General features: G+C 37.0%; 1 protein-coding gene across 8 annotated transcripts; it reads left to right on the forward strand.

Annotated features, from left to right (window-relative positions):
- Positions 1–7,200: 7,200 nt before the first annotated feature.
- On the forward strand, positions 7,201–22,861 carry LOC129723758 (uncharacterized). 8 transcript variants are annotated; one of them, XM_055678163.1, is made up of 11 exons: positions 7,201–7,527; positions 7,588–7,640; positions 15,064–15,132; positions 15,278–15,403; positions 15,804–15,988; positions 17,418–17,578; positions 20,144–20,240; positions 20,298–20,631; positions 21,360–21,474; positions 21,924–22,048; positions 22,492–22,640. In XM_055678163.1, exons 2-8 carry the CDS (start codon positions 7,613–7,615, stop codon positions 20,313–20,315), a joined length of 684 nt encoding a protein of 227 aa, XP_055534138.1. In that variant the 5' UTR covers positions 7,201–7,527; positions 7,588–7,612; the 3' UTR covers positions 20,316–20,631; positions 21,360–21,474; positions 21,924–22,048; positions 22,492–22,640. The 8 variants fall into 8 exon arrangements, with proteins under 8 accessions (XP_055534138.1, XP_055534141.1, XP_055534140.1 ...); XM_055678166.1 differs by lacking the exon at positions 15,278–15,403; XM_055678162.1 differs by lacking the exons at positions 7,201–7,527; positions 7,588–7,640 and adding an exon at positions 12,383–12,543.
- The last annotated feature ends 172 nt before the right edge of the window (positions 22,862–23,033 follow it).

Here is a 23,033-nt window from a genome sequence, read left to right on the forward strand (position 1 = left end):
AACATGTAACGTTTTTGGTTGGCGGAATGAAAGATTTTAGATACTAATAGCGCTAAAACAATTGTTCCGATTTCAATAGTTAATATACCGTTGGAAAACTATAACATACAAGATTTGTATAACATGATAATTTTAGTTTCCATTTTCTCATTACTTCCTGCAAATTGCGAGAAAGTTTGAAGGTCGAATATCCACATACATTTTTCATACGATTGGTATATTTCACTAACGCAGACTTCAAAAACATAGACGAAATGATTTCACGCATTCAGTCATTGGCTAGCAATGCCAGCCAATTGGCATCGCATTCGTCACCCAACGTAAGCGACGAAGAAAGAAAGCAGAGACGCTTCCACGTGATTGATTCTTCCCCCAATCACCCAAGTTCCCCACACTGAGTGACGCTATAAAAGGACATTCCGTGTTGAGAGAAAATCATTCCCTGGTCGACCATCAAAGCGAACAGTTCGGCTTCCTTCGATCTGAGTTGGACCCCACCAGTAGTAATCTAATTCAGATATCGTTGTTGGAATACAACCCGAAACTGGACGTGATCGGCACTGGGGACCATTGGAAGCCGTTGGAAGGGACAATTGGAAGACTTGGAAGCCGTTTGGATGCTGCTGATAGTAGTTTGTGATAGTAGTTTGTTGAAGAGTGTGTGTCTGAGTAGCGTTAGCGTGTGTGTGTGAGTAGCGTGTGTATGTGTGTAAGTAGCGTGTGTATTTGTGTGTGTGTGAGTAGCGTGTGTATGTGTGTGAGTAGCGTGTGTATGTGTGTGAGTAGCGTGTGTATGTGTGTGTGAGTAGCGTGTGTATGTGTGTGTGTGTGTGAGTAGCGTGTGTGTGAGTAGCGTGTGTGTGATTAGCGTGTGTATGTGTGTGTGTGATTAGCGTGTGTGTGTGTGTGTGTAAGTAGCTTGTGTATATGTGTGTAAGTAGCGTGTGTATGTGTGTGTGTGAGTAGCGTGTGTGTGTGAGTAGCGTTTGTGTGTGTGGGTAGCGTGTGTGTGTGAGTAGCGTGTGTGTGTGAGTAGCGTGTGTGTGTGAGTAGCGTGCTGCCGGTAATCGCAAGTCAGTCCCATCTGTAATTTTGTCAATTTTGAGTTAGCATCGTATTTTGGCCTAGCTTTGAGTATATTTTCAGATGTACAGATAAAAAATAGTGGTTTGTTCAACAAAAGTGGAAATCAATACCAAGTCGAATTGTCACATTAGGCAAAGTAACCGCAAGTCAGTCCCAGAAGAAAAATAACCGAAAGTCAGTCCCGATTTACAAAAAAAAACATGCATAATACAACAGTAAAATGAATGGGGAGTAAAAGAGTGTTCGATTCGACCGTTTAGATGAAAATAAGTTATCTAGTAATAATTATCAATTATTGGGATTATTTTTTAGTTTGAATTGGTGATGAATTTATGTGGAGCAATTTTCTGCTAATACGAATTCAAGTCATTTTTTTTTCTTGGTTCGCTTCTTCGTGGATCTATCCGCAAAATCTTGAGTATCGAAAAAACCTTCATCAGAATCCAGGGAATCGTTCCAAGAAATCTCCAAAGGTGATGCTCGGACCTCAAATGGATTTGGATCATCTTGACATTTGTTGTCGGATGAACCAACTGCAGTCCCGGCTTCAGTTTCTTTATCCGAGTCCTCACCGGATAAGCTTTCATCGGTTTCGTACATCATGAGATTTTCCAACGTCGATATTTCTTAAAAGGTTCTCATGGACATACACTTCCTAACAGCGAAGGATTGACAGTTTTCCACGGCAACGAATAACGACACGTCAACACGCACTATAGTTTCAACATGGCAATGTGACTGACTTGCGGTTACTTTTCTCTTCGGTGTAGAATGTAACGGCAAGTCAGTCACACACAAGGTTTTTATCATAAAATCAATTATATCAATGGTTTTTACAACGTAATTAGTGCAGGCTAGTATGCAAACTATATTTTAGCATGAATATAGTCAAAATATTTCATCTTAAATAAGTGATAACTGAGCGTGAATGAAATATCTTTCGAAGCTGTTTTCTCGTTTTAACTTTTTTACAGATGGGACTGACTTGCGGTTACCGGCAGCGTGTGTGTGTATGAGTAGCGTGTGTGTGTATGAGTAGCGTGTGTGTGTGTATGAGTAGCGTGTGTGTGTGTGTGTGTGTGTGTGAGTAGCGTGTGTGTCTGTGAGTAGCTTGTGTGTGTGTGCGAGTAGCGTTTGTGTGTGTATGTGTGTGAGTAGCGTGTGTGTGTGTGTGTGTGTGTGTGCGTGTATGTAAGTATGTAAGTAGCGTGGGTGTGTCTGAGGAGCGTGTGCTTGTGAGTAGTGTGTGTGTATATAGCGTGTGTGTAAAACGTGTATGTGTGTATAACATGTGTGTGCAACAATGCATTCATCCGAGGTATACTATGGCTATGGCAGAATTAAATCTTTACACCCACAATAGTCCTACGTCAAGCCTACGTTTGTGCACTCAAGCACATACCCTTTAACTTTTTTTCTAATGATATTGATTATGAATTGTTGCAGAATTTCCTCTTTGAAGAACTCCTTGAATGCGATCCTATATCTAAGCCTGATTTTGATAGATTTAAGATCTCCTTTTTAACTGGGCATTGAAGCATAAAAAATAAATTTTTATTACTACACATTACACTTTTTATCCATTTCACTAGTTAATTCTATTACTTTTCGCTTATCACTTGTAAAATTAAATAGTGAAACACAACACAGTCTCTAACGAAAACGTTTTGTGTTTGTGTGAACCCACAGACCAGACATTTTGGCAGCGTTGCCTGCGATAATGCCTCTACTAGAGATCCTCAGAGGGAGAGATAAGCGATGAAAAAAACCGCTGATTTGGCAACTAGGTTTCACATATCAGAGGTGCCAGATCTCTTCTCAAAGCGCAACGTTCACTAACTTTTTTTATTCGGCTCGTATTACTGATGGTGACGGTGGAAGTCCTGGGGAATAATAAAGTGCTTCACAAAAACCGTGAAGGTGTTAAATTTTATTTTTATGTTTAATTTTATACACTCCATTATTATTCTGTAGACTATACAAAAAGTTTGTGAACCACCAGTTAAAAATCACTGTGATGAAGCAACTTTGGAGCATTCTCAATTCATTGTTTAACAATAGAACATGAAAAACGTGTAAAAATAAATATATTCTTTATTGACCTTTATTACAATACCTTTCAATGTTTTACCATTCCTGTTCGTTTGGCTCGAATTTTGACATGTTCGTTTGGCTCACAACACTTTCTTCGCATATCTCTCCCTCTGAGTATTGCTAGCCTCTACACGGAAATTCAAAACTACGTAGCCGCTAAGTTAGAACTACCTAAAACTAAGTACGTCCGGTTTATTTGTAGTGATTTGATAATATGAGAACTACGTAACATCAACCCAAGTAAACAGTTAAATGCTTTTACTCAACGTTGAGTTTTAGTTACAAAAAGTATTTATTTGTGGTCGAATTAGACGTTGAGTAGTTTAAACCCAACGTTGGCTGAAAATTTCATAGCTGGAGTAGAGCTTGAATCGTTCAGTCCGTGTTTAATAAACAGTGCGTTTGTAAGTTGATAAGTTACAGCATTTTCATTTTGTGTATTATAATCAAAGGAGTTGTTGATCAAATAATACACCAACCATTTTAATAAATAAATTTGGCGGCATCTGACTCGAAAATAATGGAAACACTTAAAACAAATATAGATAAAGCTAGTTTTGCCAAGCTTGAAGGTACGTTATGATGAACATACAGTTGTGTTTTATGCCCTATTGTTATTTTTATAATTTGTGATGGTTGTTATATATATATATATATATATATATATATATATATATATATATATATATATATATATATATATATATATTATATATATATATATATATATATATATATATATATATATATATATATATATATATATATATATATATATATATATATATATATATATGAGTTTATTTATTTAATATTGTGAAAAAACACGTTTGATCCGGCATTGACGTCGAATTGTTTTCTTAAAAGTCGATTATTATTGAAAGAAGTCGGATGCGTCGAATCGGCAGCAGATCCCACATTTCTACGGAAGCTTTGCCAGCAAATGCGGACATGTTTATGTGCATTATTTACACCAAACTATCCCGTGAAAAAATCGTTTATTTTTCAACTCAACTATGGTCACAATTTCACGTGATGTTACATTGTATTTCTATTCAAACTTAGACCCAATTTCCCTGCTAAAATTTCTACATATATATTAACTTTTTCCATAGTGTTTGTGATTATTAACTAACGTTTGTTTTCCACTTTGTGTCCCATAAAGGATTACGGTGTCATGTTGATGATTGCAAACTGGTCATACCCGGCTATTTGAGTGATTTAAAACAGCATTTCATTTCCCATCACAACATAAACACCAGTCGAAAAGCAAAGTTCCTATTTAAGTGTTCAGAGTGTGGGGTTCTTTATTGGTACTTCACCGACTTCAAAAAACATGTTTTAAAGTTCCATCCAATAAGCGAGGAATCAAAACAAAATCAAAAAGATCCACTGCCCGATTTATTCTCAATCGATGATCCCACAAAAGAAAATGATATCAATATTCGAAATCCGTTCTTCCATGGTACCCCGATCTCTATTGCAGAAGCCATTGATAAAATGGCAACATTGATAACGAAATTGAGATGTGATATATCCTTGCCTGAGATCAAGCTACAAGCATTTATAAAAGGACTTGAAGATGTGACTAACTATAGTCAGCGCTATACTATGGGAAGGATTAAACAATTTCTCATTCATAAACAAATTTCGTTCGATGATGACGCAACGATTGATTTAATAAATGACTTGCACATGCCCGACTTAACATCGAATGTAAAAGTACCATCAGACAACGTTGCGTATTTGGCTGCTAAGTCCGGGTGCCCTATCCCGGAGCCCATTGAAACAGTCATTCGAGAACACAAAATTAAAAAAATGGTGTCAATTCATGAACCACGAGGATTGAAGTTTCACCAACGAATTAAAACAAAGCGTTTAGTACAAACCATTCGAATGAAAAAAGATGTTACTCATTATATATCTATAATAGACACGTTACGTCTTGTGATGAGTAATTCAGCTGCTAGAAATATGGTAGAAAACGAAGAGCCTTTTCAAGATGGCTCCATTCAAGGGTTTAAAGACGGATTGCAATTCAACAAACATGAATTCCTCCAGCAATTTCCCAACTCTTTGCGAATATCTCTTCATATTGACGAGGGAGAGTATCTCAATCCGCTTGGCTCCCGCAAGGGAAAAAACAAGTTAACCAATATATGCTTCAAGATTCAAAATTTTGATAGCCGAGTTAACTCATCTTTAGATCGCATTTACGTTGGACTTATGGTGAAGTCGAGCGTGCTAAAAAAGTATGGATATTCTGTTGTGTTGAAGCCATTGCTAAGTGACCTGCTGGTCCTCCGAGATGGCATCACCGTGAAGATAAATTATGGTTTCTGGACACTACGAGCATTATTGGTGAATGTGCTAGGTGATACTTTGGCAGTACATGATATATATGGCTCACTGGGGCCTTCTGCGAATTATTTTTGCAGATCTTGTGAAATAACACGAGCAGATTTACACGCGGGATTATTTGGAGACATTTTCCCACACAGGTCGAAGCAAAGTGTAAACGAAGTGATCGCTGCAATTCACCATGAAGAACCAGAAATTCAATTCAAGGGAGTAAAAGAGCAATGTGCCCTTCATGCGCTTCCATACTTCCATTGGACCAACAACTATTGCTTCGACCCGATGCACGACTTACTGGAGGGTATTATCCCTATGGTTTTAAAAAAAATTCTAATGGAAGGCATACAATTAAAGGTTACTTCTTGGCAGCAGAAACGTGATTTGGCTATGCAAATTGTGGAAGAATTCCCTCAGTTGGAAAATACAAGAGTACGACAAGAGTCCCCAAAAGAGGTGAAGCTTTTTTTTAAGTTCCTAATGCAATTTCAAACAACAAATTTATTGTAGTCATTCTTTTTTTGGCGGCACGGTGGTAAAGATCATGGATGTCACAGTGGAATCATAGAGACTAGAGTTGGAAACATGAGGAAAGACGTTTTGCCGGAAAACCGTCTTTTTCACCGCGCAATATCAGCGAAAATTATAGTACCAGAAGGCTGTATTGAAGCAGCAGCACTTCTAGCGGTTGTTTCGGCAACGACTCAAAATTTAAAACAAATTTCTGATGGAATGGCTGAATGTGCCCAACTTCATCGATGGATTTTAAATCAAAAATCTGAGAATAAAACAGGAAAAATCTTGAGAGCATTTCCCCATTTTTTGAATTATGATGGTTTATTGGTATGTAGTACGAATTAGTAAAAAAATGCAAATAGTTCAACGTTTTTCCATTCACAGATTCAACAAGCGTATGAGAGAATGCATGTTGGTTATAATAAAAACGCAGACCTGAAATCGTTCCTCAGCCTAGCCTTGGTTTTTGAAGATAACAGTTGGCTTAATGTACAAGACTGTAAGTAACAGTAAATGTATGTTAATTTTCTGAACGGGTCATACATTTTTCTTATCTCCACAGTTAACTTTAGAGGTGTTCTAATTTTAATGAATAAGTTAGGCAGTCGCGGTATCAAAAGAGTGGTGAATACAAACGAGCAGCTTTCGTTGCAAGCGCGACCTCTAGTCAAAAGGATTAAAGTAAGTTGAATTGACTGCGCTGTGGTATAAATTATATGAACTAATACAAGATTATTTTTTTAGAGTGAAGGAGTTCCAGAAGAGGAGCAGGTTGAAGCTTACAAAGAAAACTTTTCCGAACCACACATATTGTGTATTGGAGAAAAATTTACTCTCGGAAACCTATATTTAATTTTTGGGACCAATACCATACCCTGTGGAAGTTCGTCATTGCAGGCTATTGATGTATTTTTTAAGGCATTGGCTGTTTTAGGAATAGCTGTTCCAGTACAGTTAAAAAAGATACATGATTTATTATCAATTCAGTTATGGAAGACTTTATCCTCAACGAACAGTTCAACTATTCAGCGTCTCATTACAAAAATAGAAAACTATGAACGAAGTATTAGTTCTCAAAATTAATTTTTTTTTGATAAAGTGACAATTTGATGTATTCAACATAAATAAATTTGATTATCTGCTTACACACTAAAAACGCAAACCTTAATAGTAGGTAGAAAAGCAACATAACTCCGACATCACTGCGCGAACCTCAAAAATGGGTAATTTCAGCGGTTCGTGTATTACCCATAACGTGGGTAACGGCACTTGAACTTATTTTTGAGTAATTTCAGATATTGTGGTAGTTATGATGTCGCCATTTTACTTTGTCAGTGTCATATTTATTACAAGTTGTGTGCCGTGACTTTTGCAGCCCAGCAAAAGTTTACTTTTCAGGAACGGTTTTATTTAGTAGAAAAGTTTATTATATTGAACAAAAACAAACACGAGTGGGTCGACAATAAAATAAACAAGGTAGGTACAAATTACTGTCTCTTGGTTTGTTTTTCGCTTACAAATATATTTCATTTGCAGGCTTCTCAACAACCGGACAGTAGCAATGGATGACTATAGCAAAATAAATAACGGTGAGTGTTTATTTTTACTTTGCATGATCTATCGCTTAAGCGTTATGCCTTCCCAAAAAGGCTTCAAATAACTTGATCGACTTAGCGTCGTATGTGTCCGTCCCAGATAAGCGGGACTAATGATAACTATTGAATATATTTTTTTAAACATACAACTAGTAGCAGTGATTTTTGAACTTTATGCTGTGCCGATCTGGTGGAGCTGTTGTGTTATGAATGGTAAAGGATTCAGAACAAAATACTGGTACTGATTCCAAAGCACACCATGAATTAGTGTTCGATATCGGACCGGACAGGGTTCGGCAAGTCCAGTCCGAAGCACGATCGGACTGGAACCATCAAAATCCGATTTGTTTGACCGGACCGGCACGGAACCATCTGGACCGGGTAATGCTTCCAGGGCCCAAAAAAAGTTCGGTATCAAAATACAAGTAGCTTGTTCACATTTCACAGCAGAATTATAATTCCTTGCGCTCATAGTACATGAAAATTATCTCAATTTTCGCTGATTCTGTCGAAATATGTTTACATTCCTACTATTTATGCATTTCTTGCTAAGTTACCAGTGTTTTTGTGCCAAATTATGAGTTCAAAAGGAAGTAGATTTTCAGCGATAGAGGAAGCTCTTATATTTTCGTTTCCACTAACATAAACTGTTCACGTGGAATGGCAATGGTTCCCAAAATGCTTCTTATATTTAATAACTTATTTCAGTGTAAGTACATGAAATATTATCTTCCTCTAAACAGTTAAAACTGCAGTTAAGTCTGTCTGTCTGTCTGATCCATTTTGACTTGAGACTACTGAATCAATCGGTATGAAAAATTGTATGTAGCAGTTTTTAAGGCCGATAATTCGTCTCTCCTTTCTTTAATGGAAGGGAGGGCAAGGGCTGACATACAACAAATGAAACATAAATTTATGCACAACTCGAGAGCTAATCAAGCAATTGGAACCAAATTTGTCATGTGAAGGTTAAGGGGGTAAGCAATATTTTCCCCTATCACATGGTATCCGCTATAGTGTGAACTAGACATTAGATATTGTTCGTTTTTCATATTCATAAACAACCAGGAAAATCACATTCACAGGCGAAGGATTTATTTCAGGTTCAAGAGTAATGTGTTTATAACAATGTAATGCGTTTGTAACAATTAGTACATACACTTTATTTTGATTTCTTTTATTTTTCAAACCATCGTGTTGAAATCGCAAGAATGCAATTCTGCATGTTTGTACATGAAGGTTTTCGAGCACGGTAAGAGATTTTTAATACTAGTTTGATCTCATCGTTTATCAACGGGGAGTGAAGTTTATTTTTGCAAGCTTTGGATCTTGTAGCTTGATCATCATTTACATTTTTGTGAACATTTTTTATTGTATTGCGGATCTTCAAACAAAATGAAACAAACAATTTTGATCGACCATTTATAATTTAGCAGATACTTTGCACATATGTATCTATAAGCAAAAAATATTCGAAGTATTAATATTTTTACTATGGGGCCTATTACAGAGGGCAGAATTTTGGTATTAAAGATGGCGAGTCGGTTGGATTTTTGAAGAGTACTTTGCACTAACACAACATTTTGCTCGTCTTATCAGTGACTGGGGCGAGGCAAGTTGCTCGGCTCGTGTTCTGTAATAGGCTCCCATTAGTATTTAGTTTAATCACAAAAGTAATATTGATGATTAGAAATATTTTAAAACCAGAACGGGTGCAATTCAAGCATCCGGGGTGTAATTTAAGCATTCATACGCTTTTAAGCGGCGTCGTTGATCATTATCAAACGTTTTTTTTATTGGACAACTTGCACAACTGTATCTTGTCAAGCTATTATTTAGCAATGGAGAAAAAGCTTCAAAGAAGCTAAAATAAAGTCCTGATAATCATTTTGAAACATCATTCTTGGTTTAATACTCTCGATGTACATTTACCTACTTAATAACTGTTGGCTCTCCACAAGAACTTACAGAACGATATTGCTTGTGCTGTCTCTGGTATTAATTACGTTTATACTTTCTTATTAAAAGGATTCCGATGCCATATGCCAAACTGCATGACAACACATGAGACACTGGATCAATTGAAGGCTCACTTCACCGAAGAACACCGTTTAAAATCAAATTCCAAAAACCAACCACCTTACAAATGCACCATATGTATCAGACCAGTACTATTTTCTGCGTTCGATGCACTCAAGAAGCATTACCAAAGATACCACAATCAAATAGCGGAAGCAGCCGGGACTGTTCGATTGAGCTCTGAAATGCCTTGCGCTGCGAACGAACTACCAGACACGACTATTGAAGCATCAAAAATAAAGAATCCTTTCTATTTTTCAATGCAAACTATTTCAATAGAACAAATTTCGTCGAACTGTGCTTCTATCGTCACAAGAATGAGAAGTGATGTTAAATTGCCGGAATCAAAAATCAAATGTTTCATAGATGCATCAACGAAATTGTATGAAAACATGCAGACCCACACTGTTAGCATCATTAGACAATTTTTGGAGAAGAAACGTATACCAGTTGATGATGCAGTTGATCTGATAAACGGCGTGTTCATACCAAATCCGTTCACAGACGTGAAGTCGCACGTTAGTAATCTGGCATTATTGGAGTTTAAAGCAGGATGTCCCCTACCAGTCGTAAAAACAATTAAACTTGGCAAAACGAAAACAATAGAACCCAGTCCAATTCAAAGAAGACAAGGCAAACTAAATTTGAACAAGCTTCGTTCCGACAAACCACTCAAAAAGTACGATTTGTTCATGACTACGCACATTACATTCCTATAACGGACACTCTTCGTCTCATTATGTGTAATCCTGAGGCAAGGGCAATAGTTACTCAAGAAGAGCCACGCAGTGATGGAACAATATGTTCATACAAAGACGGATCTCAGTTCCGATCTCATACTTATTTGCGAACATATCCTTATGCTTTAAGATTGTCTCTCCATTTGGACGACGTTGAACTACTGAATCCTTTGGGCTCACGAAAAGGAAAGAAGAAACTTACCGTGATTTCATTTAAAATACAAAATTTACCTTCTGCACTCAATACATCGCTCTGTCGAATATATACCAATTTAATTGTGAATACGAAAAATCTGAAAAAGTATGGATTTAATTTGGTACTCCAGCAACTAATAGAGGATTTAGTTGAGCTAGAATCCGACAAAGGAATTTTGATCAACACAGCATAGGGATATTTTACGATGCGAGCGGTATTAGTTGATATACTTGGCGATACTCTAGCGGTACATGATGTTTTGGGGATGCTCAGCCCTTCGGCTAAAATGTTCTGCCGAACATGCTACGCCAATCGTGATTCATTGAAAGCCGGTGAGCTTGGTGATAACTATCCAGCACGGACAGTAGCCAGTACTAAAAGCGACTTGGAAGCTCTTCAAGCAGGAAAAACAACACCTGGTCAAGTTGGGTTGGTGCGCGATTGTTCATTCCACAAGCTGAAATATTTTCACATGGCAAACAATTTGACGTTCGATCCCATGCATGACTTACTCGAAGGAGTAGCAGGTATGGTAATTAAACTATTTCTAAGGGATGCACTGAACAAAAAAAATATAACAATTGGAGAAATAAATAGAAGAATTAACGATTTTGATTATGGTGACGCCGAGAAAGGCAATAAACCATCAGCAAACTTTACGGTGGATATGTTAAAGAAAAAAACCAATTGCATAAGCCAATCAGCTGCGCAAACATGGTCATTATTGCGAGCCTTCCCTTTCCTGTTCAGTGATTGTTTTAATCAGGAGGATAACAGCGTAGAAATGCTTCATGCATTGCAGAAAATAACGTATTACTCATTCTCAAACAGTATGAACAGAGTCATGATAGACGATTTGCAACATGCCATAAACACATTTCATCGCGAGTTCTGCGCTCATTATCCTGATAACATAATTAACAAAATTCATCATTTGAGTCACTATCCTGCTAAAGTTATGGAGAAGGGACCATTAGTTAATGACAGCTGTATGCTTTTCGAAAGTGAATTCAAAGGAGCGAAGGGGCAAGCGAAAAACTGTAACAACTTCAGAAATATTACATTTAGTTTAGCAAAAAGATTGAATTTGAAGCAAATTAATGACATAATCAACCATCATTATGACATCGAAAGAAAAACAGTTTTTAGTACTCGTACGGTAAACAAAAACACTCTAGAATACAAGTCTCTCTTGTTTGATTTACCAGAAGAAATAACCATGATTTTGCATTACTCATGTGATGAAACGAGTTTTGCTGCTGGACTTACTGTTAAATATCGAAAATGTGGATACACGTGCTACGGAATCATAATTACGATAGTTGATGTACTATCGGAATACGTTTTCATTATACAAGAATTGGAAATGATTGAGTTCTGCAGAAAAAAACACGCCTATAAAACAACTATATCACAGCGCATTCATCGAACAACTGAATCGAACATTTCCAAGAGAAAAACCTATAGCTTATGGAAATGTAGCAGTTCTACCGATGAAACATATTACATAAGTTTAAAATACTTCGATGAATAACAGTAATCTCATACGATAGGACTGATTCATTGGTTGGAGAAAGATTGATGTCGGAAAAAGTTTGAAGATGTAATATTACGCAATTATCATTTTTAAGGTATTTTCATTTATATTTAATTTACGTTTTACTTGAACTATGATTTTTTTTTTTTTTTGGCATTCCGTTAGCCTGGTTGACAGAGTTTCTCCAATTCTCCAATTTACTCGGATATTGGCTGCCGCTCTCCAATTCCTGGGACACCTCGTACTCCCCGCCAGATCTTGCTCCGCCTGGTCTACCTATCATGCCCGCTACGCCCGTGGTCGTCGTCTCCCTACCGGATTCGAGGCAAACACCATCATCTCAGGGTAGTTGCCTGGCATTCTTGCAACATGCCCTGCCCAGGGTATCCGTCCGACTCTAACCACCTTTTGAATACTGGGTGCGCCGTAGAATTGCGCGACCTCATAGTTCATCCTCCGCCTCCATAATTCGTTCTCCTGCACGCCGTCAAAGATCGTCCTTAGTTCCCGTCGTTTTAAAAAATTCCGAGCACTTGCAGGTCCTCCTCGAGCATTGTCCACGTTTCATGCCCGTAGAGAACAACCGGTCTTATGAGCGTTTTGTACAGGTTACAATTCGTACGAGGGCTTAGTCTGTTCGACCGCAATTACTTGTGGAGCCAATAGTGAGCACGACTTTCGCTGATAATACGCCTTCGGATCTTACGGCTTGTTTCATTGTCCTCAGTTACCATCGACCCAAGATAAACAAACTCGTCGACTATCTCATCGCCGTCGATCGTAATGCTACTGCCTATGCGCTGTCGGTCGGCTTCGGTTTCGTCGGCTAGCATATATTTCGTTTTAGACGTATTTATCTGCAATCCAATCCTTCCTGCTTTCCGTTTTAGTCTGGTGTACTGTTCTGCCACCGCCGCAGTTGTTCTGCCGACATTGTCAATGTCATCAGTCATGTTGAATATCGTACCCCGCGTGTTGATGTCCGCTCGTTCCATTACATTATGTAACCACAATGTTGAATAGCAGGCAGGAGAGACCATAACCCTGTCGAAGGCCGCTGCGGGTTTCAAATGGCCCGACAATCCACCTGAAATCCGTACACAGCACTGCGTCCCATGCACCGTAGCCTTTATCAGTCTAATCAGCTACCTCGGTAAGTCGTGTTCGTCCATGACATTCCATCGCTGTTTTGTTCGATAGTGTCATACGCGGCTTTTTGCCTGGGCGCCATTCAGGTGTTCGTCAATGTGCTGCCTTCACCTTTCCGTCACCTTACGATCGTCCGTCTGAATAATATCATCTTCATCCCGGCACATTTTATCTCGCGGCACAAAGCCTTTGCGGGTTGCGTTAAGTTTCTGGTAGAACTTTCGCGTTTCCTGAGAATGATGCAGCTGTTCCAGCTCTGTATACTCCTCAACCAGGTGGCGCTTTTTCTCCCGGATGATTTAGGTTCGCTGCATCTTCTTCTGTATGACTTTCTAGATTCTGACGAGTGGCACTGCGCACCTTGGCAGCCCGCGCAGCGTTTTTCTCGTCCATCACCCTCCTACATCCATCGTCGAATCTCTTGTTTCGTTGGGCTCGTCCCACATGCCTGACGATGTTCCTCGCTACGCTGTTGATGGCTGTTTTGATGGTGTTCCAATAGTCCTTGAGAGAAGCTTCCTCCAGCTGATCCTCTTCCGGCAGCGCAGATTTGAGCAAATGCGCGTAGTTTTCGGCGACGTTAAAATTAAACTTTAAACTTTTTAAAATTATCCATGACATCGAGTAATAAGCAAAGCAAAGCCTTGGTGCTACATTCCGATTCGGAACTTGACCTTCTGTTTATTTATACACAGACTTCGCAGCCGACTATTTAGTGTACAGGACAATTGTGGGGCTAGCGCTACGATCCTACTGACACTAACAGTCTCTCCCGAGACGAGACTCGAACCTACGACGAATGGCATGTTAGGCCAGCATCGTACCTCGAGATCATCTGGGACATCTAGTTATACAGTATATAAAACCAAAAAAAAAATACATTCTGAATCTGCTTAGCTTTTCAATTTTATCACTTTTCGCAATACGCATATGGTACGCAGATACGTATTTCAACTCCGAATTGGAGTCTTCATCAGTGCTTAGATAGACTGTTAACTTGAAAGTGACAGAATTAAAAACGAAGAAGATTGAAAGTGTAAAGTGATTCCATCAAAAGCTTTAGTGAAATTTCAAGAAAATATTATGAAATTTGGCAATTCAGTCAAAATCAAAAAAACAAAACAAAAAATAATTTTATCTGCCATCACAATTAGCTGCACTGCAGCTTGTGACAAATTTAATATATAGTCAAATATTCCAAATAATCTTTAAAAATTCTTCCCATCAAACAATATACATAACATTAATGAAAATATTAAAAATTAATTGGAATGTTGTCAACAAATACAGTTAACTAAATTAAATTAAATTAAGCTCTGTTTGGAGCGAAGGGAGAACTTCATACAAAATGTTCTTTTTTTCATGTGCGTAAAAAATGCAACCTGCAAAAATTTCACTTCACTTAGAACTGTAGACAAATTCGATCCAGCGAAATTAACGCATGCACACAATGAAAAAGGAACAGCTAGCGAAAACTCCAGCGCGTTGATGTTCTGTCAGTTCCGACCAATTTTCACTTCGCTCGAAGTGTAATTTTGCTTCGCATAACCGAAAACTTCGCTTGGAATTGTATTTTTCGGATGTCAGTTATGCTGGTAGCTAATCTTTTTATCCTCAAGACTTAAGCAGTGTTTCAACTTAGAATAGAATTCATCTATATGTCTTACGGCTTCAAGTATTACGAAGTGATTATTAAAAGCTGTTATCAATTTGCAGGAAAATTGGCTCGGTTATATGATAAACTCATGACAAAATTGGATCAAGATTCAAAAGATAAATTTGCAGGTAAGTAACTATTCTTTTATTACACATCATGGCAGAAGTTATTTCATGATGTTGCTGCACGATTTTCTTTTCATGAGCATAGGTTTATATTAGAGTAGGCGAACAGGTGAATATATCCTCTAATAGTTTTTCTCAATAATTCCAGTGAACCTAGCTACAGATTTAGGCATTGATTCAAGCCTGCGGTATTTGAAAACTCATAAATACATACATTACTCAGAAGTTAACTTTAATGGTAATGTTAACAAACTATGCAAAAAGGAAACAACAGGTTTGTGTAATCCATGTGTTTCTAATGAATTCAGCGTTTCTGATTAATACAAACTTTGTAATATTTTATGCAGTGTACTAATCGTTTTTTTATAAGCAATAGAATGAGTAAAATAATTATTAACCCTCTGTAATTAACTGTAATTAACTTGAACTAACTGCCTACGGGGTAGCACTGTTATATCAATTATTTTCTGAATCTCAGATTTAGCCATTTCATCAACAATGATGTAATATTTGCGAATTCCTTTAACAAGGCTTCGATTAGAATGAATTTAACTTTCGGTATTATCCAATAAACTGTTGATTTAGTTGGTGCCTCGTCATGCCTTTTGTTTTTTTATCTACTTTATACATGTATATTAAAAATTAAATAATTTGCCTTTTCATAATTTTTACAGAGAACGGAGTTACCATGGAGAGCCTACTTTTAATGGTCGAGAACGATTTAAAAAGCATGGGAATCATTAAAAAAGGACCGACTGTTCTAATCCTGGATTTTATCAACACATCGAAGGCTTGTCTTGCTGAAGATGAAAATGTTCAAGAGTCTCTGGAACCAGACATCGCATCTACTACTTTGACGGTAATTATCCAATATACCGTTATAAACATTCGAAAAATCGAACTATCTTACAATCACGTAACTTTCTAACTTGCATTCCATATTGGTTTCAATGGCAAATTGTTGAATCTAGGCAGATTTGCGCGTAGAATATCTTGATTCATATGTTTTTTACGTAACATAACATGTACTAGGGTATCGGCTCTATTATCGTCAGGTTTAACCTATTATCGTCCGGGAGGTAAATGATGTCCTAGAGTCTTAATTTCTCGCATGATGGTTCTTTATAATGTAGAGCATCTTCCTGCAAAAGACTAGTTCTCTACGATTTCATTGACCCCCCGGACGATAATTGGACAAACCTGATGATAATAGAGCCGATATCCTACATAACATGTACTAGTTACAGGTACGTTCACATAGAAATTCTATGAATCCTCTGAAATGTATCTCGGACGTACTAACGTTTATAAGTTACACTGACATAACAGTGCTCATAAGCAACATCTCAACTGCTTATGATCGCATAACTGCAACATTCGACATTTTAAGGACTTCGTGTTTTCGTGAGGAAATATTTAAAATAGTATGTTCTTTTTACTTCTGCAAAAATATGCTCATGTTTGTTCGAAAAAAGCCGTAAACTAAGTTGTTTTGTCACAGCGTAAATAATTGCATAATTGTCACACTGCATCACTTTTCCAGTTTTTTTATCAAAAGAGCTGCCATCTAAATCCATATCGGCATTCTGGTGTTCAGCTCATACTCGTTAAATCCTAGAAAAACGTCAGTTCCGCTATGATATTTTCCAAACCCAGTTTCAAAGCTTAGCGGCATAAAAGTATCGTTGTAAAAATTTCAACAAATTTAACTTTATAACCCTTTCCGACCCAGCCCACACAATTGTGTAGGTAAAAAATGACTGATAACAAAACCTAAATCGAAGCAAGTCCTATATAAAAACACTTGCTTGATCCGGTTTTTTATTTTTCGTAGCAGCTGCAATGTTGACACGGTGTGAAAAATAAAACAACGAAAAGGACGTTCAAAAAGCGAGAGAGAAGGTTTTGTTTAAGTCACCTTCTACCCACGCATTTATATAGGTCCGGTCGGAAAGGGATAAGTGATGTTCAATATATGCATATATGTATACATATAAAATAGTGCTTTTTTCACTATCTAGTTGAACTAGTTGAGCTATCTATTTGCTATATTGGGAACAGTGCATTTATGGTCGGAACTGGTGTCTTCATAGTAAAAAAACACCTTAATCTGGCGTTTTCTATAGAAGAAATGCTTTGAAACATCCATTCATTTTCTTTACTATTTGCATTCATCTAATGAGCCAAAAAAGGAAAACAATGCCTCAAATTCCGTAAAAAAAATCTTTCTGTGACGTACCTGAGCCACGAACAACATTTGAAATATTTATGTGCTTCATTCCATCTAGGATAATGAACTGGAATCAATCTTGGAGCAACATCCACGTTTTCATGGCATATACGTCAAAAAGTTGGCTCCCAATGGTACTCTGCAGCATGGAGAGTTACTACTTATGACAAGAATCTTGTGTGATCATTTCTACGGTCGGCGCATTTGGGAGGACCAAAAGTAAGTGTTTCTCCTAAATTATACGTTTCTTCTTATTTTACATGTCTACACATATGTTAATCAGCTAAATCTAATTGAGATAGATAAAAATGGACTTCGCAAAAAATTGAATGAGGAGAGGACAACACCCTCTTAAAATTTAATGAAACTTTGTATGTGTATGAGAGAAGCTTTTTCCTCTAAACTGTCCATTTTAAATTGTTCAGAAGAGTGTTCAGGCACGTCTGTTCCTTTTAAAATAACTTTATGTTTTAAAAATCATTCTTCTCAGTGTTTTCTCAGATCTCATTATTATTTATTATCGATTTATGAAAAACTTCAGCCTTATATTCTTCTAGTTAATTTTTTTTAATTAAGTATGCAATGTTGCTTAGTTTATTAAGGCTACACACTTGACAACACACTTACAAAGTTTCATTAAATTTTGAGAGAGTGCTGCCAACATCTGGGTAGGCTGGTGTGAAATCCATCTTAGTATGTTTTTCTGAATGTTTGATCTTATTGAAGGTGAAATGGCTTGGCAAATAGCTTCGGGGCACCACTTTGAATTTTTAAAGGCACAAGGCTCGATAAAAGTTAATGCGTCACCTATGAAAACGGTATTTTATGTTTGCTGTGGTGAAGCAAACACAAAATAGCGTTTGTGGCTTCAATGCAGTCTTCCATTATGTTCACGAGTTTTAAAATCTGGTTCAACATGTGCAAAGGGCCCAATTACTAAGATGTAAACATTGAGTAAATCGCAAATGCCTAACTATAGAAGGTATAGGATTAAAATCGACGTAACATTTTTGAAACACCGAACATTTTTTGCAGTGAGAGCTGTCAAAATCTTTTTGTCTACGGCATTCTGCAATCTTCTGAAAGCTCTTCTAGCACATAAACAATAGCTTGCATTTCCAAACACAACCCGTTTTCGAAAACGAAATACATGTAACGGCACTCCGCGCGCCTTTCAGATTTTTACTTCTACAGCGTTCCGTCACATTAGGTGGCATACCTAGAACCCTAGATGCCGGTTCTCTACCGGATTCCTTCTATGTTGACACAGCCTTCAGCTGTTCACAGAAGTAGGCCAAAACTTGCTTACACTTGGAGTCAAGTCTTCCGCTTGGCTGAGGTGACGAGACGGCAAAGCCACCTGTAAGCAGAGTTTGAATAAACACCTGACTCGATTCGCCGGTAACTCATCGCCGCGTGCGCGGGGGTGAGTTACCGGTGTTGTTTGTCAACAAGTCAAGAGCGGCGGAGCGCACGGCTCATCGATCTCAGAGATTAGGTTAGGTAATGTTCTAAAATAGAAATAGGCTTAGAGTAAAGCGACCAGATAGTTAGGGTTTAAGCGCGGGACACCAATTCAATTTTAAGACGAGGGAGGGAGGGTTGTGTGGTTTGGTTTTAATACTTTTCTTCGAAATGATAAAAAATTACACGTGCATAGTAGGGTGGCAATGAATGACTTGTATGGGAAAAAATTGACGCTTGAATTTCGTTTTGTAGTAAGGTTCAAAAGTTTCGTATTCTTGCACAATGTTCTCATACAAAAGTTCAACTCAATTGGACTTCGAAAAGTTATGCCTCAAAACAGTCCAAGTTTCCCTATTTTGACTGATGAAGTTCATGAAATGTTCATTTCGATATCGAACTGGAGCTGGGACAGTTGTCGGTATGGATTTTTTAAATGTCAAATGCTTTAAAAATGCATAAAACGTCAAGATCTGGTGTTATCTAAAAATCGACTTTCTGGGTTTTATTTTGAGGAAATTTTTGGGCTGGAAAACCCCCCGTTAGCCCTGCTCAAGAATTCCTAAGTCCCAGGAAGTCGTTTTATCGGGATAACACCAGATCCCGACGTTTCATGCATTTTTTAAGACATTGGACCTTAAAAAATTCGATGCCGATAACCGTTTCAGTGAAAATATGTGACATCTGGTGGTCCAATTTTTTTTTAAACCGCGGGACTTTGCAAAGGCAATGAACGCGGGACATTTTGTTAAAACGCGGGACTGTTCCGCGAAAAATAATCCAGAGCGCAGTTACCATCATATGAAATGCTGTTACCACAGTATGTGTCGTAAATAAATAAAATTCGCCACAAATATTTTATTTTTCAAATATTTTTTTATAAATATAACTCACATTTTTGTTCGTTTTTCTTAGACTGGAGGAAGGGTAAACCTACGTTTTTTCAGGGGGGTTGAGATTTTGTGACCAAATACTACGAAGAGAAAAAGGACGAGGTGGGATTGTGAAAATCTTGATAAAATGCCTACCAGAACAGTGTGATCGTGATCAAATTTACCTCTGTGAAGATAAATTTCAATCAAATAATAAGAACAATTTGTTTTGGCAATTGAGCCTTTTTTACATGTTTTGGCAGACATCTAGTATTTACCATCGATTGTGACTTCAAATTACATAAACAACACTCGTTTTTCGACGCTAAACGCGAAAATTTTGTCGATAAAACTTGACACAAAACGTCTGGAATAACGAAACTGAAAAAAAATGAATTATGACGAAGTTTTGTGAGAGTAACTAAACAATGTTTGCTATCATTTTCAGCTACCCAACACATTTTGAAAAAAAGATGCTTGCTGAGCGAATCGTCAGGGCATATCCCCAGTTAGGCAAACCTGTTTCCTGTGGAGCACCTCTCGAGGTAATGAAATAAAATCAAATCTGCCGGAAAAACACTTGAAATTAATTTTTTTTCCAGTCGGTGTTTTTTTTATAAGAACAATGGTAAAGCTAAAGGACCACATAGTGGATATATTGAACAACACGTGTCCAATATGCGCAAAGAAGTACCTTTGGATAAGAGAAAATTCCGACGAACAAAAAACATGCCAAATTTGGAATTTATTACAGAGCAAATGACTGCAAGTGCAGAAATGCTGACAGCTTTGGAAGCAACGGCCCAGAACTGCCTCGAAATTTCGACGATTATGAAACAGTGCTTCTCGATTCATAAAAACATGATAACGCAGGGAAAAAATGTTCATCAGATTTACAGTTATTTCCCTCATCTAAAGTCATATCAGGGTCTTTTGGTAAGTTGAATTTTTGATGCTATTCAAGCTTGTTTAACGTTCAATATATACGAAGTGATTTATAGGAAATTGCGTCTAAATTATATATGTTGAGGTAACAATGTTTTAGACAAACGTGAGGTTTTTTCATTGTCCTTCGATTTTTAAACGAAATATAAAAATCGCTACAATGACAGTTGGTATATAGGCGAACTATCATTGTAGCGATTTCGAGCAGTTTTAATTCGTGATTTAAAAATTGAATGACAACGATAGAAAATTTCTGAAAATCACGTTTTGCTTAGAAAATGCAGCTTTTTCAGATGACATTAAAAAACTGCTGAACAACCCAATTGGGTCCTAAAGCTATACCGGTTTTTATATATCATTTGAAAAAGCCGCGTTTCGTGAACAAAACGTGATTTTCAAAAAACGTTTGTCGTTTTCTTTCGATTTTAAAATGAAGAATAAAAAACTGCTCGAATGGTCTTAGATGACGTTTCGCCCATGTACGGTATATGAGAGAGCTGTCATTTAAGGCATTTCGAGCAGATTTTTATCCTTCATTTAAAAATCAAAAGAAAATGATAAACATTTTTTAAAAATCACGTTTTGCTCAGAAAATTTCACTCTTCCAGCTGATATATAAAAATCAGAAAACCGTTTGAAACTTTAGGACCCCATTGAGCAAAATTATTCTACCTTTCCGTTGATTGAATTCTTTCTGACGTTTTTGTTTTATAATCTAGGTGCAACAAGCGTTTGGAAGGTTGTTAGAAAATCCCGAGCCAGAAGGAAGTTTGAAAAGAATACTGTCTCAAGCCCTATTGCTACAACGTGAGGCATTCAATGAAGTAAATGATGGTAAGTTCAGTTCCTTTGAAAACATACCCCTTCGTTTTTTCAAAATGTTTTTTTTTTTGTCTAATTCTGTTGCAAGAACATTTCTTTCATCAATTTCAAATAGAAACAGGTCACTATAGGACATTTTTCTTAAAATTTAAGTAATCGATAATTGAAAAATCGCGAAACTTTTGCATGTAGAAACGATTTGGCTTCATTTGATCGCATTGATATTCAAAATTTTTCATTAGTGAATGATGTTGAGGAAATGCAGACATAAAAAATTTCAATGTTTTTCAAAATTTGTTTTGATGGAATGACTTAAAATACTATTTTGAGTGAGATTTGATGAAACGTGAAAAATGGTACAAAAAAACGAAACGAAACATTTTATGGCTTCTGCTTTTACATTGTTCTTCAAATGTACATATTAAAATTTCGCATAGTAATTATGTTTTTTTCGATTCCAGTGTATATAAGAGGATGTTTAATTCTTATGAAGGAAATGGCGGTCCGCGGAGTTAAACGACCAATGGAAACGATGGATTTATCACCTGAAGAAATCTATGCGTCTCCGCTAATAAAGTGGATTAGAGTAAGTTACTTTGTTTTCTCACCTCTAAAGCTATCCGATAAGCCGGGGAGAGATGGTTCCGGTGGGGAGAGAGATTGTTTTATAGAAACCCATTACCTGTCAACCATTTCGTGGCAGTGAGAAGACCAATCGTTCTTGGTTAGGTATATGAGAATATTTGACCAAGATTTTTTGATCATCTGCACCGTATGGGATGGCTGAAAAGTCACAGGTTGGATGATACATTATCACTTTTCATTGGCACAATCTCATTCCGGCTTACAGTACAAAGTTAAATTAAAAACCAACGAAAAACATTGAACGAAGAAAAAGGTTTCCATTAATTTCTACAAGAAAACGATATTTTTAGAGTTTACTGGAAACCTTTCTCTTTCTACAATATTTGACTTGTGCTTTAACCCTTACTATGTGTAAAAATTTATTTTTCATTTTATTTATTTTAGATTGAAGATGCTACTGATTACCTCGACCGTGAGAACCCTACAGCTCACATTATTTGTTTCGGCTCAGCGTTTCAAAGTGGCCATTTTATGATTGTGCTAGGCAGGAATTGTAGTATCAATATGGGAGCGAACGCTTTACAAACATTAAATGTTTTTTTAAGACTTTTACTGTGTTCAACATTAACATCCCTGCCTTGCTTAGACCATTGTATGATTTTTTGTCCATAAAATTGTTCAAAACACTAACGCATAGCTCTCGTCGCTCGGTAAATGAGTTGGTGAATCAGTTCGTTAGTACAGATATCGCTGAGCAAGCCCAGAGAAATAATAATTGTTATATCTTAAAAAAAAATGAATCTGTTAAAAATATGATTTAAACAACTAAAACTAAATATCTGTTGTTTATTATAAAAACTAAAAATACAAACTGAGTTTCAAATATGATTGTTTAATAATATAGTTAAATATGAGAAAATCAGCCATCAAAATTAATATTGTGCAACTTTATTTTGATTACCCATTTTTAAGAACGATCACGAAAA

Source organism: Wyeomyia smithii, chromosome 2, assembly GCF_029784165.1.
Source record: "Wyeomyia smithii strain HCP4-BCI-WySm-NY-G18 chromosome 2, ASM2978416v1, whole genome shotgun sequence".
In the NCBI taxonomy this organism is placed as follows: Eukaryota; Metazoa; Arthropoda; class Insecta; order Diptera; family Culicidae; genus Wyeomyia; species Wyeomyia smithii.

Bases quoted from the DNA above. Each gene is read 5' to 3' on its own strand.
- LOC129723758 (XM_055678159.1), top strand. From the start codon at position 10,867: ATGCGAGCGGTATTAGTTGATATACTTGGCGATACTCTAGCGGTACAT.